This window comes from Oncorhynchus keta, unplaced genomic scaffold (assembly GCF_023373465.1).
Source record: "Oncorhynchus keta strain PuntledgeMale-10-30-2019 unplaced genomic scaffold, Oket_V2 Un_contig_4447_pilon_pilon, whole genome shotgun sequence".
In the NCBI taxonomy this organism is placed as follows: domain Eukaryota; kingdom Metazoa; phylum Chordata; class Actinopteri; order Salmoniformes; family Salmonidae; genus Oncorhynchus; species Oncorhynchus keta.
Window position 1 is genome coordinate 20769 of NW_026287778.1, and position 21412 is coordinate 42180.

Sequence of the window (21412 nt, forward strand, 5' to 3'; positions counted from 1 at the left end):
GTTGTTTAACTCACTGACCATGACCCATGAGTTCTTCTTACCTTTGTTCAGTAGAAAAGTCTCCCTCTCTAAATGTTATAGGTTCAAGCATAGAACAGCCACTATTCATGGACACACAGCTGGGTACAGGGGAGGCTGGTCTCTCCTGCTTGATTGGACTTCAACACAACAGAGACAAACATTAGGAATCTCATTTACTCTAAGCTCAGATGGAGAAACATGAGAAACGTTTCCTTCCAAAATGATATATATCCATTTTTGGGAAATGCTAGTATCAAATCAAATCAAATTGTATTTGTCACATACACGTGGTTAGCAGATGTTAATGCGAGTGTAGCGAAATGCTTGTGCTTCTAGTTCCGACAATGCAGTAATAACCAACAAGTAATCTAACTAACAATTCCAAAACTGTCTTATACACAGTGTAAGGGGATAAAGAATATGTACATAAAGATATATGAATGAGTGATGGTACAGAGCAGCATAGGCAAGATACAGTAGATGGTATCGAGTACAGTATATACATATGAGATGAGTATGTAAACAAAGTGGCATAGTTAAAGTGGCTAGTGATACATGTATTACATAAGGTTGCAGTAGATGATAGAGTACAGTATATACATATGCATATGAGATTAATAATGTAGGCTATGTAAACATTATATTAGGTAGCATTGTTTAAAGTGGCTAGTGATACATGTATTACATAGAGATGCAGTAGATGATATAGAGTACAGCATATACGTATACTGTAATGAATTTCCTCCTCTTCCGAAGAGGCGAAACGGATCTGAGGACCAATACGCGGCGTGGTAATTGTCCATGGTTCTTTTTAATACGTTAAGGTACACATGAACAACTGACTACAAAAAAAACAAGAAATGTGAAAACTCAAAACAGTCCTATCTGGTGCAAAGACAGAGACAGGAACAATCACCCACAAACACACAGTGAAACCCAGGCTACCTAAGTATGATTCTCAATCAGAGACAACCAATGACACCTGCCTCTGATTGAGAACCATACTACGCCGAAACATAGAAATTCCCAAAACCTAGAAAAACAAACATAGACTGCCCACCCAACTCACGCCCTGACCATACTAACTAAATACAAAACACAGGAAATAAAGGTCAGAACGTGACATATACATATGAGATGAATAATGTAGGGTAAGTAAACATTATATTAGGTAGCATTGTTTAAAGTGGCTAGTGATATATCTTACATCATTTCCCATCAATTCCCATTATTAAAGTGGCTGGAGTTGAGTAGTACATTAAAGAAATTAGAAAAAAGAAGAAATTATGAAAGCAATTGATGTGTTTTCTTCACTATGTCATCATATTTGTTTAAAATATATTTGATATATTATACATCTGCCTCACTCTCATAGACACTCTCATGTTATAAGACACTCTAATGTAATAAATTGTTATTCATTACATTTGACTGTGTTAAACCCAGACGTACTACAGTACTTCTTTGTGACAATAATATATATATTGTCACAATAAATAATAATTCTGTACAGTAATATGAGATCTGTTTTTAAAACATTTGCATTTGACAATTTAGTCACTTAGCAAATATTCTTATCCTGGGTCCGGTTTCCCGAAAAGTTTATCGTTAGAACCTTGGTCTCTCTGTGACCGCTTGGAACAAAATTGCCAATGTCTTCGTAATTGATACAAACAAGCAAAATATAAAATTATGCTTCAAATGAAAACCGCGATGTCTGCATTAAAATTGAACCAGTTTGCTACAGGCCTATTTCAATCATTTTGAAATATATTTCATGTTCAATCAATAAAGATTTATTTTTTTACTTGTAGACTACGGTCAGAAATTTGTCTCAATATATTTCATGACGTGTAGCCTAACGTGTGCAATGTTGTGTCAAATCTGTGATTTATTGCATTTTTATTGGGTAAGCATTAGAATAAGCCGCCTCAATATTTCCAGCCGATTGTAGTATTATCTCTCTAAGAGCAGAGCCGTCATCAGTATTGTGAAATAAGTATAATGTTAAGGAAAGATTTGAATAGAGAAATCTGATCCAGGAGCAGCACTCCCTTTCTATACATCCTCTAAATAACGACATGCTCCAACGACACACGACACAACCGTTCTGCGTGATGCGTGGGGAACGTATATTACAACCCTCCAGACGAGCTTCAATGCCATACAACTCTCCTTCCGTGGCCTCCAACTACTCTTAAATACAAGTTTATCTAAATGCATGCTCTTCAACCGATCGCTGCCTGCACCTGCCCGCCCATCCAGCATCACTACTCTGGACGGTTCTGACTTAGAATATGTGGACAACTACAAATACCTAGGTGTCTGGTTAGACTGTAAACTCTCCTTCCAGACTCACATCAAACATCTCAAATCCAAAGTTAAATCTAGAATTGGCTTCCTATTTCGCAACAAAGCATCCTTCACTCATGCTGCCAAACATACCCTCGTAAAACTGACCATCCTACCGATCCTCGACTTCGGCGATGTCATTTACAAAATAGCCATCCATTTTGTCACCAAAGCCCCATACCCACCTCTGCGACCTGTACTCCCTTGCTTCATACTTGTCGCCAAACCTACTGGCTCCAGGTCATCTACAAGACCCTGCTAGGTAAAGTCCCCCTTATCTCAGCTCGCTGGTCACCATAGCATCCCCCACCTGCAGCACGCACTCCAGCAGGTATATCTCTGGTCACCCCCAAAAACAATTCTTCCTTTGGCCGCCTCTCCTTCCAGTTCTCTGCTGCCAATGACTGGAACGAACTACAAAAATCTCTGAAACTGGAAACACTTATCTCCCTCACTAGCATTAAGCACCAGCTGTCAAAGCAGCTCACAGATTACTGCACCTGTACATAGCCCACCTATAATTTAGCCCAAACAACTACCTCTTTCCCTACTGTATTTATTTTATTTATTTATTTATTTTGCTCCTTTGCACCCCATTATTTTACTTTGCACATTCTTCCACTGCAAATCTACCATTCCAGTGTTTTACTTGCTATATTGTATTTACTTCGCCACCATGGCCTTTTTTTGCCTTTACCTCCCTTATCTCACCTCATTTGCTCACATTGTATATAGACTTATTTTTCTACTGTATTATTGACTGTATGTTTGTTTTACTCCATGTGTAACTCTGTGTTGTTGTTTGTGTCGAACTGCTTTGCTTTATCTTGGCCAGGTCGCAATCGTAAATGAGAACTTGTTCTCAACTTGCCTACCTGGTTAAATAAAGGTGAAATAAAAATAAATAAAACATATTCTGCCTGTTTGGCCCTGTCCGGGTATTGTCAGACGGGGCCACAATGTCTCCTGACCCTTCCTGTCTCAGCCTCCAGCATTTATGCTGCAATAGTTTATGTGTCGGGGGCTAGGCACAGTCTGTTATATCTGGAGTATTTATCCTGTCTTATCCGGTGTCCTGTGTGAATTTGAGTATGCTCTCTCTAATTCTCTCTTTCTATTTTCTCTCTTTCTAATTCTCTCTCTCTCTCTCTTTCTATTTTTTTCTCTCTTTCTAATTCTCTCTCACTTTTTCTCTCTTTCTCTCTCTCTCTCTTTCTCTTGGAGGACCTGAGCCCTAGGAACATGCCTCAGGACTACCTGTCCTGATGACTCCTTGCTGTCCCCAGTCCAGCTGGTTTCAACTGTTCTGTTCTTTGGAACCCTGACCTGTTCGCCGGACGTGCTACCTGTCCCAGACCTGCCGTTTAAAACTCTCTAGAGACAGCAGGTGTGGTAGAGATAGTCTGAATGATTGGCAATGAAAATCCAACTGACATCTACTCCTGAGGTGCTGACCTGATGCACCCTCTATAACCACTGTGATTATTATTATTTGACCCTGCTGGTCATCTATGAACATACTGGCCATGTTCTGTTATAATCTCCATCCGGCACAGCCAGAAGAGGACTGGCCACCCCTCATAGCCTGGTTCCTCTCTAGGTTTCTTCCAAGGTTTTGGCCTTTCTATTGAGTTCTTCCTAGTCACCATGCATCTACACCTGCATTGCTTGCTGTTTGGGGTTTTAGTCTGGGTTTCTATACAGCACTGTGTGGCATCAGCTGATGTAAGAAGAGCTTTATAATGAAATTGTATTGAATGATTGATAAAAATAAAACAAATCTGTCACACCCTGACCTTAGTATTCTTTGTTTTATTTTATTATTTTGGTTAGGTCAGGGTGTGACAAGGGTTATGTATGTGTTTTTGTACTGTCTAGGGACTTTGTATGTTTATAGGGGTGTTTACTATCTCGGTGCTTATGTATGTCTATGGTTGCCTAGATTGGTTTCCAATTAGAGGCAGCTGTTTATCGTTGTCTCTGATTGGGAACCATATTTAGGCAGCCATCTTCTTTGGGTATTTCGTGGGTTATTGTCTATGTCTAGTTGCCTGTACATTTATAGTAAAGCTTCACGTTCGTTTGGTTGTTTTTGTAGTTTGTTTAATGTCCGTCTTTATGAAAATATTACATGTATTCATATCACGCTGCGCCTTGGTCTCCTCCATTCAACGAACGTGACAAAATCAGAGAACAGTAATTGGCACGACTTCTGCCGAAGTTGGTCCCTCTCCTTGTTCGTTCGGCGGTCAAAGTCCCGACCTTCTAGCCATCGCTGATCCTCTTTTCATTTTCCTTTGGTTTTGTCTGGTCTTCCATCACACCTGGTTCCAATCCCATCAATTACATGTTGTGTATTTAACCCTCTGTTTCCCCCATATCCTTGTGGGTGATTGTTTATTGTAGTGTTTGAACACGTCTGTCCTGGGGTGTATTTACCCCTCTGTTCCCCCATGTCCTTGTGGGTGATTGTTTATTGTAGTGTTTGAACATGTCTGTCCTGGTGTGTATTTACCCCTCTGTTCCCCCATGTCTTTGTGGGTGATTGTTTATTGTAGTGCTTGTGCTCATCTGTCCTGGTGTGTATTTACCCCTCTGTTCCCCCTCATGTCCTTGTGGGTGATTGTTTATTGTAGTGCTTGTGCTCGTCTGTCCTGGTGTGTATTTACCCCTCTGTTCCCCCTCATGTCCTTGTGGGTGATTGTTTATTGTAGTGCTTGTGCTCGTCTGTCCTGGTGTGTATTTACCCCTCTGTTCCCCCTCATGTCCTTGTGGGTGATTGTTTATTGTAGTGCTTGTGCTCGTCTGTCCTGGGTGTGTATTTACCCCTCTGTTCCCCCTCATGTCCTTGTGGGTGATTGTTTATTGTAGTGCTTGTGCTCGTCTGTCCTGGTGTGTATTTACCCCTCTGTTCCCCCTCATGTCCTTGTGGGTGATTGTTTATTGTAGTGCTTGTGCTCGTCTGTCCTGGTGTGTATTTACCCCTCTGTTCCCCCTCATGTCCTTGTGGGTGATTGTTTATTGTAGTGCTTGTGCTCGTCTGTCCTGGTGTGTATTTAACCCTCTGTTCCCCCTCATGTCCTTGTGGGTGATTGTTTATTGTAAGTGCTTGTGCTCGTCTGTCCTGGTGTGTATTTACCCCTTTGTTCCCCCTCATGTCCTTGTGGGTGATTGTTTATTGTAGTGCTTGTGCTCGTCTGTCCTGGTGTGTATTTACCCCTCTGTTCCCCCTCATGTCCTTGTGGGTGATTGTTTATTGTAGTGCTTGTGCTCGTCTGTCCTGGTGTGTATTTAACCCTCTGTTCCCCCTCATGTCCTTGTGGGTGATTGTTTATTGTAAGTGCTTGTGCTCGTCTGTCCTGGTGTGTATTTACCCCTTTGTTCCCCCTCATGTCCTTGTGGGTGATTGTTTATTGTAGTGCTTGTGCTCGTCTGTCCTGGTGTGTATTTACCCCTCTGTTCCCCCTCATGTCCTTGTGGGTGATTGTTTATTGTAGTGCTTGTGCTCGTCTGTCCTGGTGTGTATTTACCCCTCTGTTCCCCCTCATGTCCTTGTGGGTGATTGTTTATTGTAGTGCTTGTGCTCGTCTGTCCTGGTGTGTATTTACCCCTCTGTTCCCCCTCATGTCCTTGTGGGTGATTGTTTATTGTAGTGCTTGTGCTCGTCTGTCCTGGTGTGTATTTACCCCTCTGTTCCCCCTCATGTCCTTGTGGGTGATTGTTTATTGTAGTGCTTGTGCTCGTCTGTCCTGGTGTGTATTTACCCCTCTGTTCCCCCTCATGTCCTTGTGGGTGATTGTTTATTGTAGTGCTTGTGCTCGTCTGTCCTGGTGTGTATTTACCCCTCTGTTCCCCCTCATGTCCTTGTGGGTGATTGTTTATTGTAGTGCTTGTGCTCGTCTGTCCTGGTGTGTATTTACCCCTCTGTTCCCCCTCATGTCCTTGTGGGTCATTGTTTATTGTAGTGCTTGTGCTCATCTGTCCTGGTGTGTATTTAACCCTCTGTTCCCCCTCATGTCCTTGTGGGTGATTGTTTATTGTAAGTGCTTGTGCTCGTCTGTCCTGGTGTGTATTTACCCCTTTGTTCCCCCTCATGTCCTTGTGGGTGATTGTTTATTGTAAGTGCTTGTGCTCGTCTGTCCTGGTGTGTATTTACCCCTTTGTTCCCCCTCATGTCCTTGTGGGTGATTGTTTATTGTAAGTGCTTGTGCTCGTCTGTCCTGGTGGGTGTTGGGTTATTTATTCATTATTTGATTGTTCTGTTTTTTTTGTTATTAAACTGCACCGTTTGGAAACACAGTTTTTGCTCTCCTGCGTCTGACTGCTCTGCCGCCAGTACACACCCCTTACAGAATCACTGACTAGACTTTGGAGTCAACATGAGCAGGTACCCCGGGTGTAGGGGTGGAGGAGTGCGTCCGAGAGCACGCAGCAATGTTCCACCATCTTGGCACCGCCATGGACTGGGTTGTCCAGACTATGTACCGCTGGGAGAGACAGGGAGTTCTTCCAGCGCCTCCACCAGCACAACCGGGGTCTTCTCTGAGCGCCCCTCTTCCTCCTGGTCCCAGTGGGATTCGTCTCTCCCTGCCCCAGGAATACGACGGAAAGGCTGCGAACTGCCTTCTTCAACTGGACCTATACCTGGCCACCGTCCACCCGGCTCCATCGCCGTGAGAGGCTGTCCGCCCTCATCTCGTGCCTCACCGGGAAAGCCCTCGAGTGAGCCAACGCCGTGTGGAGAGAGGAGATGCGGCGTTGGACCAGTTTGAGGAGTTCACCCACCGTTTCCGGGCAATCTTCGACCACCCGCCTGAGGGTAGAGCGGCGGGTGAGCTCCTCTTCCATCTAAGGCAAGATACGAGGAGTGCACAGGAGTTTGCCCTGGAGTTTAGGACCCTTGCTGCCGGCGCGGGATGGAGCGACAGGACCCTGATCGACCATTACCGCTGCAGTCTGCACGAGGACATCCGTCGGGGTTGGCCTGCAGAGACACTACCCTCACGTTCGACCAGCTGGTGGACCTGTCCATCCCGGCTGGTCAACCTGCTGGCCACCCGCGGACATTCTGATCAGGGTCTGATGGTTCCATCCTCCCGCACCCCCTCTCCGATACCCAATGGAGCTGGGAGGGGCAGTGTGCAGGGAGACCGGAGGGGGTTCCCGCTCGTGCTCCATCTGTGGCCACAGAGGTCACACTGCCGGTCGGTGCCAGGTTGGTTCCTTTGGGGATCGAGGCAGCTGGCAGGGCGCTCTGGCGTCACCCAGGGTGATCCGGCACCATTCTCTCCCAGAGCCCTCTGTTGCACATATGTTTGTATATCACTTTCCCTGAGTTTTCCCCGCATTCCCCCTGAATATTTCGATTTGTCTCTCGCCTTCTCTAAAAAGAAGGCGACTCAATTACCACCTCATTGACGGGGCGATTGTGCGATAAATCTCCTGGTAGACGCTGCACTTCCCAGGAGTCACGTGTATCCCCTCTCACAGGCGGAGACGGAGGCTATGGAAACGTATGTCTCTGAATCACTGTGTCAGGGGTACATTCGGTCCTCCACTTCACCCACCTCCTCGAGTTTCTGTTTTGTGAAGGAGGAGGGAGATCTGCACCCATGTATTGACATTCGGGGGCTGAATCTGATCACTGTGAGGTATAGTTAAGTAGGCCTTGTTTACACACGTCTTCTGGCACAACTGGGTGCTTGAGGATATAGTGTCTGATCGGATCCCCAGTTCACGTCTAGGGTCTGGAAGGCGTTCATGGAAAGTCTGGGTGTCTCGATCAGTCTTACTTCAGGGTTTCACCCCGAGAGTAATGGGCAGGTGGAGAGAGTGAACCAGGATGTGGGTAGGTTTCGGTGGTCCTATTGCCTGTCCTGGCCAGGGGAGTGGGCGGCGTTCGTGCCCTGAGCCGAGATGGCACAGAACTCGCTCCGCCCCTCCTCCTCTAACCTCTCTCCCTTCCAGTGCGTACTGGGGTACCAGCCGGTTCTGGCACCTTGGCATCAGGCGTACTCCGTTCGCTCCATTCGAGGCGGCCCGGAGGAGAGGTGCTGGGTTCCGGTCGAGGACGTGTTGGACCCATCTATGCTGAAGGAGTTCCACCGTCTTCGTCTGGATCGCCCTGCGCTTCGCCCTCCGGGTTGTCTGGAGCTGGGGGGGTACTGTCACGACTTCCGCCGAAGTTGGCCCTTGTTCATTTGGCGGTCGAAGTCCCCGACCTTCTAGCCATCGCTGATCCTCTTTTCATTTTCCTTTGGTTTTGTCTTGTCTTCCATCACACCTGGTTCCAATCCCATCAATTACATTTGTATTTACCCCTCTGTTCCCCCTCATGTCTTTGTCAGTGTTTGTTTATTGTAAGTGTTTGTGCTCATCTGTCCTGGTGTGTGTCGGGTTATGTACCCATTGTTTGATTGTACAGTTTTCGGGTGGGTTTTTTTGTTAATAAAACTGCTCTGTTTGGAAACACAGTTTTTTGCTCTCCTGCGTCTGACTTCTCTGCCGCCAGTACACACTCCTTACAGTAATATCATTTCTAAATAAAAAAAGCTATGTTCAAAAAAATGTGGATAGAGTGTTTTGGAAAAAAACATAATAAATCTTAAGCAAAATTGTCATCTCACCTCTTAGCTTTGGTGTCATGTTCCCCAGAGATTCATTTTAGAGGCAGGGACCCCTCCTCTCTCTCCCCAGAGAGATTCATTTTAGAGGCAGGGACCCCCTCCTCTCTCTCCCCAGAGAGATTCATTTTAGAGGCAGGGACCCCCTCCTCTCTCTCCCCAGAGAGACTCATTTTATAGCACTGAGCCCTAAACAGAGATCCAGCATGTTGGTTGTGGTTAAAACACTGACAACAATTCTTGAATGTCAATTAATCTCATGTATTCATTATCTCTTTGAGAAATAAAACATTTACTAACAGACATATTGAAACAGTCAGGTGATTTAATTCAATCACATTAACATGTAGTTGTGACATCTCTTCTCCATGGTAACTGTCAATAACAATAATAATAATAGTCACTGTTTGTTAAGGTAGTTATAGACAGTGGGGAAACACAAGGCCATGTCTCACACTTATTTTTATTCATTAAAAGTAGGCTATTTATTGTCTTTCAATCGGTTCATTTCTAAACGTATCTGAGAATGTGGACATAAGGGATAAAATGGGCATGATTGATCTGTTCAGAAAGGCTTTTGCAATAAGTAAGAGATGTTATATTATGTAAACTAGACAAGGTTATAATGTATAGTAGTGGGTTGTTAGTGATATGTAGATGTTATATTATGTAAACTAGACAAGGTTATAATGTATAGTAGTGGGTTGTTAGTGATATGTAGATGTTATATTATGTAAACTAGACAAGGTTATAATGTATAGTAGTGGGTTGTTAGTGATATGTAGATGTTATATTATGTAAACTAGACAAGGTTATAATGTATAGTAGTGGGTTGTTAGTGATATGTAGATGTTACATTATGTAAACTAGACAAGGTTATAATGTATAGTAGTGGGTTGTTAGTGATATGTAGATGTTATATTATGTAAACTAGACAAGGTTATAATGTATAGTAGTGGGTTGTTAGTGATATGTAGATGTTATATTATGTAAACTAGACAAGGTTATAATGTATAGTAGTGGGTTGTTAGTGATATGTAGATGTTATATTATGTAAACTAGACTACCTTATAATGTATAATAGCAGATTGTTCGTTATAGGCAGATGGAGGTCTATACCTTGGTTATAGCTACATATCATAGATGACCAACCTGTTCAGATCAGTTCCCATAATGTTATAGGCATAACAGTAGCAGGACAGAGCATGTAGCCTAGGCCTGATATTTTTCTGAATATTTCCAATGGAGGCCATCAGGTCGTTCGGCATGATAATATACATTTATTTAACCTTTAGTTAACTAGGCAAGTCAGTTTAAGAACACTTTCTTACTTTCAATGATGGCCTACCCCGGCCAAACCCTCCCGTAACCTGGATAACGCTGGGCAAATTGTGAGCCGCCCTATATATATATATGGGACTCCCGATCACGGCCGGATCGAACCAGGGTCTGTAGTGACGCCTCGAGCACAGAGATGCAGTGCAATAGACCGCTGCGCCACTCGGGAGCCCAAAATAAGCAGAGGTGTATTTTTTTTAGGTGAGGGAGCGCAATAAAAATATGTCAATTACGTCATACTTTCCTCAAGTTTGTACAGATAGATATAGCCTATTGAATAGCCAGCCCATCCAACCCTGTTCCTGCAGCGCTCCCCTCCTGTAGGGTTTCACTACAACCCCAATTGGAGCTAACCTGATTAATCTTACAAACCAACTCATTATTTGAATCAGGTGGGATAGTTTTGAGTTGGAATGAAAACCTACAGGATGGTAGCTCTCCAGATGTTATAGAAGATGCATAAAATGCTACGTCTGCCTATGCCCACAATAACATTTCTTAATTTGTTTTTATATTTCTAATACCCTTAGACACCAAGTTAGACATAGCTAATTACAAGGCCATCATCACTGTCATTATTCATGTTTTACGAGGGAAACTGCATCTGCATGCAAATTATTTGATTGCTCTCAATCACAAATAGCCTACGAATTTCGATCTTCTTGAATAACTGTTTCGAGAGAAAATTATAGCAGATGGTTTTAAACTATTAGAACGCTCTCGTCTCAGTGAGCCAGAGGGCAGAATAACTGCCCAATTTCCTAACGCTCAACACAATAACAGCCCAATTTCCTAACGCTCAACACAATAACTGCCCAATTTCCTAACGCTCAACACAATAACTGCCCAATATCCTAACGCTCAACACAATAACTGCCCAATGTCGTAACGCTCGGTAAACGTTGGCAAAAAATCATAGTTAAATTGTTGCCAGCAGCACAGTTACAGTCACCAAGCAGTCACCAACCAAACCAGTTACAGTCACCAACGCAGTCACCAACCAAACCAGTTACAGTCACCAAGCAGTCACCAACCAAACCAGTTACAGTCACCAACCAAACCAGTTACAGTCACCAACGCAGTCACCAACCAAACCAGTTACAGTCACCAAGCAGTCACCAACCAAACCAGTTACAGTCACCAACGCAGTCACCAACCAAACCAGTTACAGTCACCAACCAAACCAGTTACAGTCACCAAGCAGTCACCAACCAAACCAGTTACAGTCACCAACGCAGTCACCAACCAAACCAGTTACAGTCACCAACGCAGTCACGCAGTCACCAACCAAACCAGTTACAGTCACCAACCAAACCAGTTACAGTCACCAACCAAAATTATTTTTTTAAATGTTCATCTCACCTCTTAGCTTTGGTGTCATGTTCCCCAGGGAGACTCATTTTAGAAGCAGGGCCCCAGACTCATTTTAGATCACTGACCCCTAAACAGAGATCAAGCATGTTGGTTGTGGTTAACACGGTGACAACTAATTATCGAATGTCTATTGTTCTCTTTTATTCATTATATCCAAACAGTCAGGTGATTTAATGAAATCACATGAACATGTAGTTGTGATTGATATCTCTTCTCCATGGTAATGCTATGTTCCCTACCAAGAAATAACAAAAATTGGTGCTCAAACAGAAGAGGTAACTAACAAAGAGTCACTAATAGTGGAGGCTCCTCAAAGGAGGAAGGGGAGGTCTACCCTCCTCAGTGAATTTCATAAAAATAAAAATAGTGAAAGATTAAAGTTATAATTTTCAGCATAAATTGTGGTAAATAGTTCACTCAAAGAAAGAGAAAGACAATAGTTGAACAGTATTGAACAAATTAATTTCTTCCAAAATGACGAAGCAAGAGAGAGTGAGAGAGAATTATGTATATTTCATAGTATATATTTTTTTCACCTTCACTTACTTAGCTAGCATCAAATGCAGCTAGCTAATTTAGCCTACTCAAACACCCAGCTCAAACAGAGAAGGGTGCTATTTTAGAAAGCTAACTATGGCTATCCAACACTGGAAGTCTTCCAAGTCAAGGTAAGCTTTTGGCTCTATTAATTTGTTGTCACCGGGGCTCGCCAGTGTAACTGCTAAACTGCTTGCTGCTGACTTATCACTGTACTGCATGATTGTAGTGGGCTTATACTAACACGTTAGTTCTAGTAGCTATGTTGACTATGACTTGACAATTGATGTAGGCTGTGTGTCGTGGTTAGTGGTCATGATATGAAGGTTTGGCTTGAAAAGGTTTGTTCGCTGTTGAATGGCACCGACCACCACTGGTCAGTAACAACAACCGAGACGAAACATGGGTTGTCCACTAGTGATGGGAAACCGAGGCTTTCAGAACCCTTTGGGACTTTCACCAAATAGTGTTGAGAAATGGTTCATTACTCTGAGTGTTTAACACAGTGTACATTCGGGACAACTTCTGGTCAAGAATAAATATCAGCATGTTCAATGTTAATGTAGAATTGTTTTCCCAATGAATCCATCAAAACGTTGTGGCACAATGGATAGGTGTTTTTGTTAGTTCATATCCTTTTTGCCTCCATGTTCACAATTTTTCCAAAAGCATCCGTGATATTATTTAGGATGCCGAAGAGAAAACATATTATCACAGGCTACACGAAATAAAAACAAGTTATTTAAACAACAACAGGAAGATAGCGTGGTTTCACAGATAAACATTTTTCCAACCATAGCCAGGATTCAATCTAGTGCCTATCATGTGCCTATGCTGATATCTGATCCAGATCCCTGTCCCTACCTGCTGAGCCATTCAGTCTCTACAAGCTGGAAGACATGAACTAAATGTGTAAATAAGGTGTTCAGTAGAGGTCAGTGCTTGAAAGAGACTTTGCTTCGAAAAAAGCACCTTGACCAGGGAGAAGTTAGTGGGATCTCCTACATTTTGCAACACATGGTTTGAAAAAGCATGTGATCAAACGTCACTGATAACGTGGTAATGTTACTTCGAAACTAGATCTTTTGTTACAAACAAAACATTTAAAAATGACAGTGGCTCAATTGCATGATTTAGGGTGTTAAATAAAAGCCCGAACAGTCTATGTTTACAGAAACTCATTATTTAAAAGTTTGAAATATAATGTAGCCAGTGTTTCAAAGAAAACTATTCCAAAATATCTATAGGGGATTTGATCCTGTGCCTCCACAAGACAAGAAACTCACGACTCTATAGGCAGAGACACCAGTGATAGAGGAAAATATAGTTTAGATGGTCAATTATGTATACATTAATGATTAGAAACATTCATGCTAATACTATTATATTATGATTTGAAAAGTATGGGTTCTTAATTGTACTGTTACTGAAAATGTAAGCAGAAATTAATTGTGTCTGTGTCTCCTGGGAAAGTTTTAAAGCAGGGATAAGATAGTACTTCAAACAGATAAGAATGTTTTGGTTGGATTCCATTAGCAGAGAGAAGTATATCCTTTAGGCAGGTTGGAATGTAGTTTATGAGGGAGTGAAACTATCTCAGGACCGAATACTACGCCATTGTAAGACTGGGAGAGGGGTGTAACTGATGACGTCATTTTATGTCTTCTTCAGATTTAAAATGTAATGTTCTTTGTATTTTGGGTCAGTACTCATCAAGAATAAATGCTGAAATTGTTTTTTAAGACTGGTCTCTTGCTAATTCATGCAAATGATAAACTTACAACTTATCATGAATTAGAAATGAGTGCGAATTTAATTGGTTTTGACAATAAAACATAAGGGAATTTAAAATTCCTCTATCAACCAGTCAGGTGAGAAATGGAGAAGAACATCTAGACTAAAGCTGTGTTCGAATACCCATACTAACATACTGTATACTACATACTTAATCACTATTAGTTAATTTTATTATACTATAAACGAACAGTAACCTTTCAGTTGAGCGTACTAGAACTTTGCTCGTCTACCGGAAGTTGATGTTGTTGCTATGCAATCTCTTGCTAGTTTGCTATCATAACAAATGACTAGCTAAACATTTTATGATTTCAGGGGTGTTCGTAAATTCAATCTGGAGTGCCGGAGTGTGCTCGTAAATCCCTTCAACGGCAGTCAGGCACCCAAGCTAACTGGCTAACGTTGGCTAGCTACTTCCAGACACAAATGAGAGAACACCTCACTCTGACCATTTTTTAACTCACCCTAGCAGAGCTGGTTAGGCTATTTTAATGTTATCCAGAGCGTTGGTGACTGTAACTGTGCTGCTAGCAACAATTTAACTACACTCTTTTTTTGCCCACGTTTACTGACACTGGCCATATTCAATGGCTCTGGAGTGTTAGTAAATGTATCAGTTATTCTGCGTGAGAGTGCTCTGAAATCAGAGTAGATAGCCAGAATTAACAATGTCCATTGAAATGCACAACGACTATACCACTTAGCTAAGAATGATGTGAATAATCAAGTCAATAAACGTTGAGTAGTTAGTTAGATAGTTGATGTACTGCCTGGCAAGTTCGATGTACAGTATTAGTAGCCAACGTTAGGTAAGTAGCTAACATACAGGTACATACTGCTGTAATGCTATGCAATTCGTAAGGATAGTGTAGCTAACAAATTGTCAGCCAACATAACGTGTAACTTAACTTATTTGAAAAGTCATTACTTTATTACATTGCTCAACATTTTCTTAACATTTGTCATAATTAGTTAAAGCAATGAATTTGTATCTGCTCTCATCAGACTTCAGCTGCATATTTTCATGAATTTTCTTCAAATCTGAAAACGTTGTGAAACCACTGCCATTTTCTGAAGAATTGTGGGCCCGAAAAGTATAGAAATAGTGTCCCCTGCATGTATTCTTTGTATTTTGGCGAATGTAGTACGACATCCGGGAACTTTTGGCATACTAATTATATCCATACTATGACCAATAAGCATACTATATTCTCAATTCACGTCACAAATAGTATGGTTAGTGCGGTTAGTATGCAGCAGAGGAAATGGAGGAGAATATCTAGACTTAGCCTGTAAGTAGTGTCCAGCAGAGGAAATGGAGGAGAATATCTAGACTAAGACTGTAAGTAGTGTCCAGCAGAGGAAATGGAGGAGAATATCTAGACTAAGACTGTAAGTAGTGTCCCGCAGAGGAAATGGAGGAGAATATCTAGACTTAGCCTGTAAGTAGTGTCCAGCAGAGGAAATGGAGAAGAATATCTAGACTTAGCCTGTAAGTAGTGTCCAGCAGAGGAAATGGAGAAGAATATCTAGACTAAGACTGTAAGTAGTGTCCAGCAGAGGAAATGGAGAAGAATATCTAGACTAAGACTGTAAGTAGTGTCCGGCAGAGGAAATGGAGAAGAATATCTAGACTTAGCCTGTAAGTAGTGTCCAGCAGAGGAAATGGAGAAGAATATCTAGACTTAGCCTGTAAGTAGTGTCCAGCAGAGGAAATGGAGGAGAATATCTAGAATAAGACTGTAAGTAGTGTCCGGCAGAGGAAATAGAGGAGAATATCTAGACTTAGCCTGTAAGTAGTGTCCAGCAGAGGAAATGGAGGAGAATATCTAGACTTAGCCTGTAAGTAGTGTCCGGCAGAGGAAATGGAGGAGAATATCTAGACTTAGACTGTAAGTAGTGTCCGGCAGAGGAAATGGAGGAGAATATCTAGACTTAGCCTGTAAGTAGTGTCCAGCAGAGGAAATGGAGGAGAATATCTAGACTTAGCCTGTAAGTAGTGTCCAGCAGAGGAAATGGAGGAGAATATCTAGACTTAGCCTGTAAGTAGTGTCCGGCAGAGGAAATGGAGGAGAATATCTAGACTTAGCCTGTAAGTAGTGTCCAGCAGAGGAAATGGAGGAGAATATCTAGACTAAGACTGTAGGTAGTCCAGCAGAGGAAATGGAGGAGAATATCTAGACTTAGCCTGTAAGTAGTGTCCGGCAGAGGAAATGGAGGAGAATATCTAGACTTAGCCTGTAAGTAGTGTCCGGCAGAGGAAATGGAGGAGAATATCTAGACTTAGCCTGTAAGTAGTGTCCAGCAGAGGGAAATGGAGGAGAATATCTAGACTTAGCCTGTAAGTAGTGTCCAGCAGAGGAAATGGAGGAGAATATCTAGACTTAGCCTGTAGGTAGTCCAGCAGAGGAAATGGAGGAGAATATCTAGACTTAGCCTGTAAGTAGTGTCCGGCAGAGGAAATGGAGGAGAATATCTAGACTTAGCCTGTAAGTAGTGTCCAGCAGAGGGAAATGGAGGAGAATATCTAGACTTAGCCTGTAAGTAGTGTCCAGCAGAGGGAAATGGAGGAGAATATCTAGACTTAGCCTGTAGGTAGTCCAGCAGAGGAAATGGAGGAGAATATCTAGACTTAGCCTGTAGGTAGTCCAGCAGAGGAAATGGAGGAGAATATCTAGACTTAGCCTGTAAGTAGTGTCCGGCAGAGGAAATAGAGGAGAATATCTAGACTTAGCCTGTAGGTAGTCCAGCAGAGGAAATGGAGGAGAATATCTAGACTTAGCCTGTAAGTAGTGTCCGGCAGAGGAAATGGAGGAGAATATCTAGACTTAGCCTGTAAGTAGTGTCCAGCAGAGGGAAATGGAGGAGAATATCTAGACTTAGCCTGTAAGTAGTGTCCAGCAGAGGGAAATGGAGGAGAATATCTAGACTTAGCCTGTAGGTAGTCCAGCAGAGGAAATGGAGGAGAATATCTAGACTTAGCCTGTAGGTAGTCCAGCAGAGGAAATGGAGGAGAATATCTAGACTTAGCCTGTAAGTAGTGTCCGGCAGAGGAAATAGAGGAGAATATCTAGACTTAGCCTGTAGGTAGTCCAGCAGAGGAAATGGAGGAGAATATCTAGACTTAGCCTGTAAGTAGTGTCCAGCAGAGGGAAATGGAGGAGAATATCTAGACTTAGCCTGTAAGTAGTGTCCAGCAGAGGGAAATGGAGGAGAATATCTAGACTTAGCCTGTAGGTAGTCCAGCAGAGGAAATGGAGGAGAATATCTAGACTTAGCCTGTAGGTAGTCCAGCAGAGGAAATGGAGGAGAATATCTAGACTTAGCCTGTAAGTAGTGTCCGGCAGAGGAAATAGAGGAGAATATCTAGACTTAGCCTGTAGGTAGTCCAGCAGAGGAAATGGAGGAGAATATCTAGAATAAGACTGTAAGTAGTGTCCAGCAGAGGAAATGGAGGAGAATATCTAGACTTAGCCTGTAAGTAGCGTCCCGCAGAGGAAATGGAGGAGAATATCTAGACTTAGCCTGTAAGTAGTGTCCAGCAGAGGAAATGGAGAAGAATATCTAGACTAAGACTGTAAGTAGTGTCCAGCAGAGGAAATGGAGAAGAATATCTAGACTAAGACTGTAAGTAGCGTCCCGCAGAGGAAATGGAGGAGAATATCTAGACTTAGCCTGTAAGTAGTGTCCAGCAGAGGAAATGGAGAAGAATATCTAGACTTAGCCTGTAAGTAGTGTCCGGCAGAGGAAATGGAGGAGAATATCTAGACTTAGCCTGTAAGTAGTGTCCGGCAGAGGAAATGGAGAAGAATATCTAGACTTAGCCTGTAAGTAGTGTCCAGCAGAGGAAATGGAGGAGAATATCTAGACTTAGCCTGTAAGTAGTGTCCAGCAGAGGAAATGGAGGAGAATATCTAGACTAAGACTGTAAGTAGTGTCCGGCAGAGGAAATGGAGGAGAATATCTAGACTTAGCCTGTAAGTAGTGTCCAGCAGAGGAAATGGAGGAGAATATCTAGACTTAGCCTGTAAGTAGTGTCCGGCAGAGGAAATGGAGGAGAATATCTAGACTTAGCCTGTAAGTAGTGTCCAGCAGAGGAAATGGAGGAGAATATCTAGACTTAGCCTGTAAGTAGTGTCCGGCAGAGGAAATGGAGGAGAATATCTAGACTTAGCCTGTAAGTAGTGTCCGGCAGAGGAAATGGAGGAGAATATCTAGACTTAGCCTGTAAGTAGTGTCCAGCAGAGGAAATGGAGGAGAATATCTAGACTAAGACTGTAGGTAGTCCAGCAGAGGAAATGGAGGAGAATATCTAGACTTAGCCTGTAAGTAGTGTCCGGCAGAGGAAATGGAGGAGAATATCTAGACTTAGCCTGTAAGTAGTGTCCGGCAGAGGAAATGGAGGAGAATATCTAGACTTAGCCTGTAAGTAGTGTCCAGCAGAGGGAAATGGAGGAGAATATCTAGACTTAGCCTGTAAGTAGTGTCCAGCAGAGGGAAATGGAGGAGAATATCTAGACTTAGCCTGTAGGTAGTCCAGCAGAGGAAATGGAGGAGAATATCTAGACTTAGCCTGTAAGTAGTGTCCGGCAGAGGAAATGGAGGAGAATATCTAGACTTAGCCTGTAAGTAGTGTCCAGCAGAGGGAAATGGAGGAGAATATCTAGACTTAGCCTGTAAGTAGTGTCCAGCAGAGGGAAATGGAGGAGAATATCTAGACTTAGCCTGTAGGTAGTCCAGCAGAGGAAATGGAGGAGAATATCTAGACTTAGCCTGTAGGTAGTCCAGCAGAGGAAATGGAGGAGAATATCTAGACTTAGCCTGTAAGTAGTGTCCGGCAGAGGAAATAGAGGAGAATATCTAGACTTAGCCTGTAGGTAGTCCAGCAGAGGAAATGGAGGAGAATATCTAGACTTAGCCTGTAAGTAGTGTCCAGCAGAGGGAAATGGAGGAGAATATCTAGACTTAGCCTGTAAGTAGTGTCCAGCAGAGGGAAATGGAGGAGAATATCTAGACTTAGCCTGTAGGTAGTCCAGCAGAGGAAATGGAGGAGAATATCTAGACTTAGCCTGTAGGTAGTCCAGCAGAGGAAATGGAGGAGAATATCTAGACTTAGCCTGTAAGTAGTGTCCGGCAGAGGAAATAGAGGAGAATATCTAGACTTAGCCTGTAGGTAGTCCAGCAGAGGAAATGGAGGAGAATATCTAGAATAAGACTGTAAGTAGTGTCCAGCAGAGGAAATGGAGGAGAATATCTAGACTTAGACTGTAAGTAGTGTCCAGCAGAGGAAATGGAGGAGAATATCTAGACTTAGCCTGTAAGTAGTGTCCGGCAGAGGAAATGGAGGAGAATATCTAGACTTAGCCTGTAAGTAGTGTCCAGCAGAGGAAATGGAGGAGAATATCTAGACTTAGCCTGTAAGTAGCGTCCCGCAGAGGAAATGGAGGAGAATATCTAGACTTAGCCTGTAAGTAGTGTCCCGCAGAGGAAATGGAGGAGAATATCTAGACTTAGCCTGTAAGTAGTGTCCAGCAGAGGAAATGGAGGAGAATATCTAGACTTAGCCTGTAAGTAGTGTCCGGCAGAGGAAATAGAGGAGAATATCTAGACTTAGCCTGTAGGTAGTCCAGCAGAGGAAATGGAGGAGAATATCTAGACTTAGCCTGTAAGTAGTGTCCAGCAGAGGAAATGGAGGAGAATATCTAGACTTAGCCTGTAAGTAGTGTCCGGCAGAGGAAATGGAGGAGAATATCTAGACTTAGCCTGTAAGTAGTGTCCAGCAGAGGGAAATGGAGGAGAATATCTAGACTTAGCCTGTAAGTAGTGTCCGGCAGAGGAAATGGAGGAGAATATCTAGACTTAGCCTGTAAGTAGTGTCCAGCAGAGGAAATGGAGGAGAATATCTAGACTTAGCCTGTAAGTAGTGTCCGGCAGAGGAAATGGAGGAGAATATCTAGACTTAGCCTGTAAGTAGTGTCCAGCAGAGGAAATGGAGGAGAATATCTAGACTTAGCCTGTAAGTAGTGTCCAGCAGAGGAAATGGAGGAGAATATCTAGACTAAGACTGTAGGTAGTCCAGCAGAGGAAATGGAGGAGAATATCTAGACTTAGCCTGTAAGTAGTGTCCGGCAGAGGAAATGGAGGAGAATATCTAGACTTAGCCTGTAAGTAGTGTCCGGCAGAGGAAATGGAGGAGAATATCTAGACTTAGCCTGTAAGTAGTGTCCAGCAGAGGGAAATGGAGGAGAATATCTAGACTTAGCCTGTAAGTAGTGTCCAGCAGAGGGAAATGGAGGAGAATATCTAGACTTAGCCTGTAGGTAGTCCAGCAGAGGAAATGGAGGAGAATATCTAGACTTAGCCTGTAAGTAGTGTCCGGCAGAGGAAATGGAGGAGAATATCTAGACTTAGCCTGTAAGTAGTGTCCAGCAGAGGGAAATGGAGGAGAATATCTAGACTTAGCCTGTAAGTAGTGTCCAGCAGAGGGAAATGGAGGAGAATATCTAGACTTAGCCTGTAGGTAGTCCAGCAGAGGAAATGGAGGAGAATATCTAGACTTAGCCTGTAGGTAGTCCAGCAGAGGAAATGGAGGAGAATATCTAGACTTAGCCTGTAAGTAGTGTCCGGCAGAGGAAATAGAGGAGAATATCTAGACTTAGCCTGTAGGTAGTCCAGCAGAGGAAATGGAGGAGAATATCTAGACTTAGCCTGTAAGTAGTGTCCAGCAGAGGGAAATGGAGGAGAATATCTAGACTTAGCCTGTAAGTAGTGTCCAGCAGAGGGAAATGGAGGAGAATATCTAGACTTAGCCTGTAGGTAGTCCAGCAGAGGAAATGGAGGAGAATATCTAGACTTAGCCTGTAGGTAGTCCAGCAGAGGAAATGGAGGAGAATATCTAGACTTAGCCTGTAAGTAGTGTCCGGCAGAGGAAATAGAGGAGAATATCTAGACTTAGCCTGTAGGTAGTCCAGCAGAGGAAATGGAGGAGAATATCTAGAATAAGACTGTAAGTAGTGTCCAGCAGAGGAAATGGAGGAGAATATCTAGACTTAGACTGTAAGTAGTGTCCAGCAGAGGAAATGGAGGAGAATATCTAGACTTAGCCTGTAAGTAGTGTCCGGCAGAGGAAATGGAGGAGAATATCTAGACTTAGCCTGTAAGTAGTGTCCAGCAGAGGAAATGGAGGAGAATATCTAGACTTAGCCTGTAAGTAGCGTCCCGCAGAGGAAATGGAGGAGAATATCTAGACTTAGCCTGTAAGTAGTGTCCCGCAGAGGAAATGGAGGAGAATATCTAGACTTAGCCTGTAAGTAGTGTCCAGCAGAGGAAATGGAGGAGAATATCTAGACTTAGCCTGTAAGTAGTGTCCGGCA

General features: G+C 43.0%; 1 protein-coding gene across 7 annotated transcripts in view; it reads right to left on the reverse strand.

The window, feature by feature from the left end:
- Positions 1-21412, reverse strand: part of LOC118382528 (NLR family CARD domain-containing protein 3-like) — a 36384-nt gene that overhangs the window by 11573 nt on the left and 3399 nt on the right. For 5 of the 7 annotated variants that reach the window (XM_052509390.1, XM_052509389.1, XM_052509388.1 and 2 more), the window contains 2 exons: positions 11697-11775; positions 42-158 (listed from right to left, as the gene is read on the reverse strand). In XM_052509390.1, coding sequence (XP_052365350.1) covers positions 42-158; positions 11697-11734 — 155 coding nt within the window. In that variant the 5' untranslated portion in view covers positions 11735-11775. Of the gene's footprint in view, positions 1-41; positions 159-8999; positions 9024-11696; positions 11776-21412 lie in introns of those variants that run through there. The other 2 variants (XM_052509387.1, XM_052509386.1) reach the window with 2 other exon arrangements.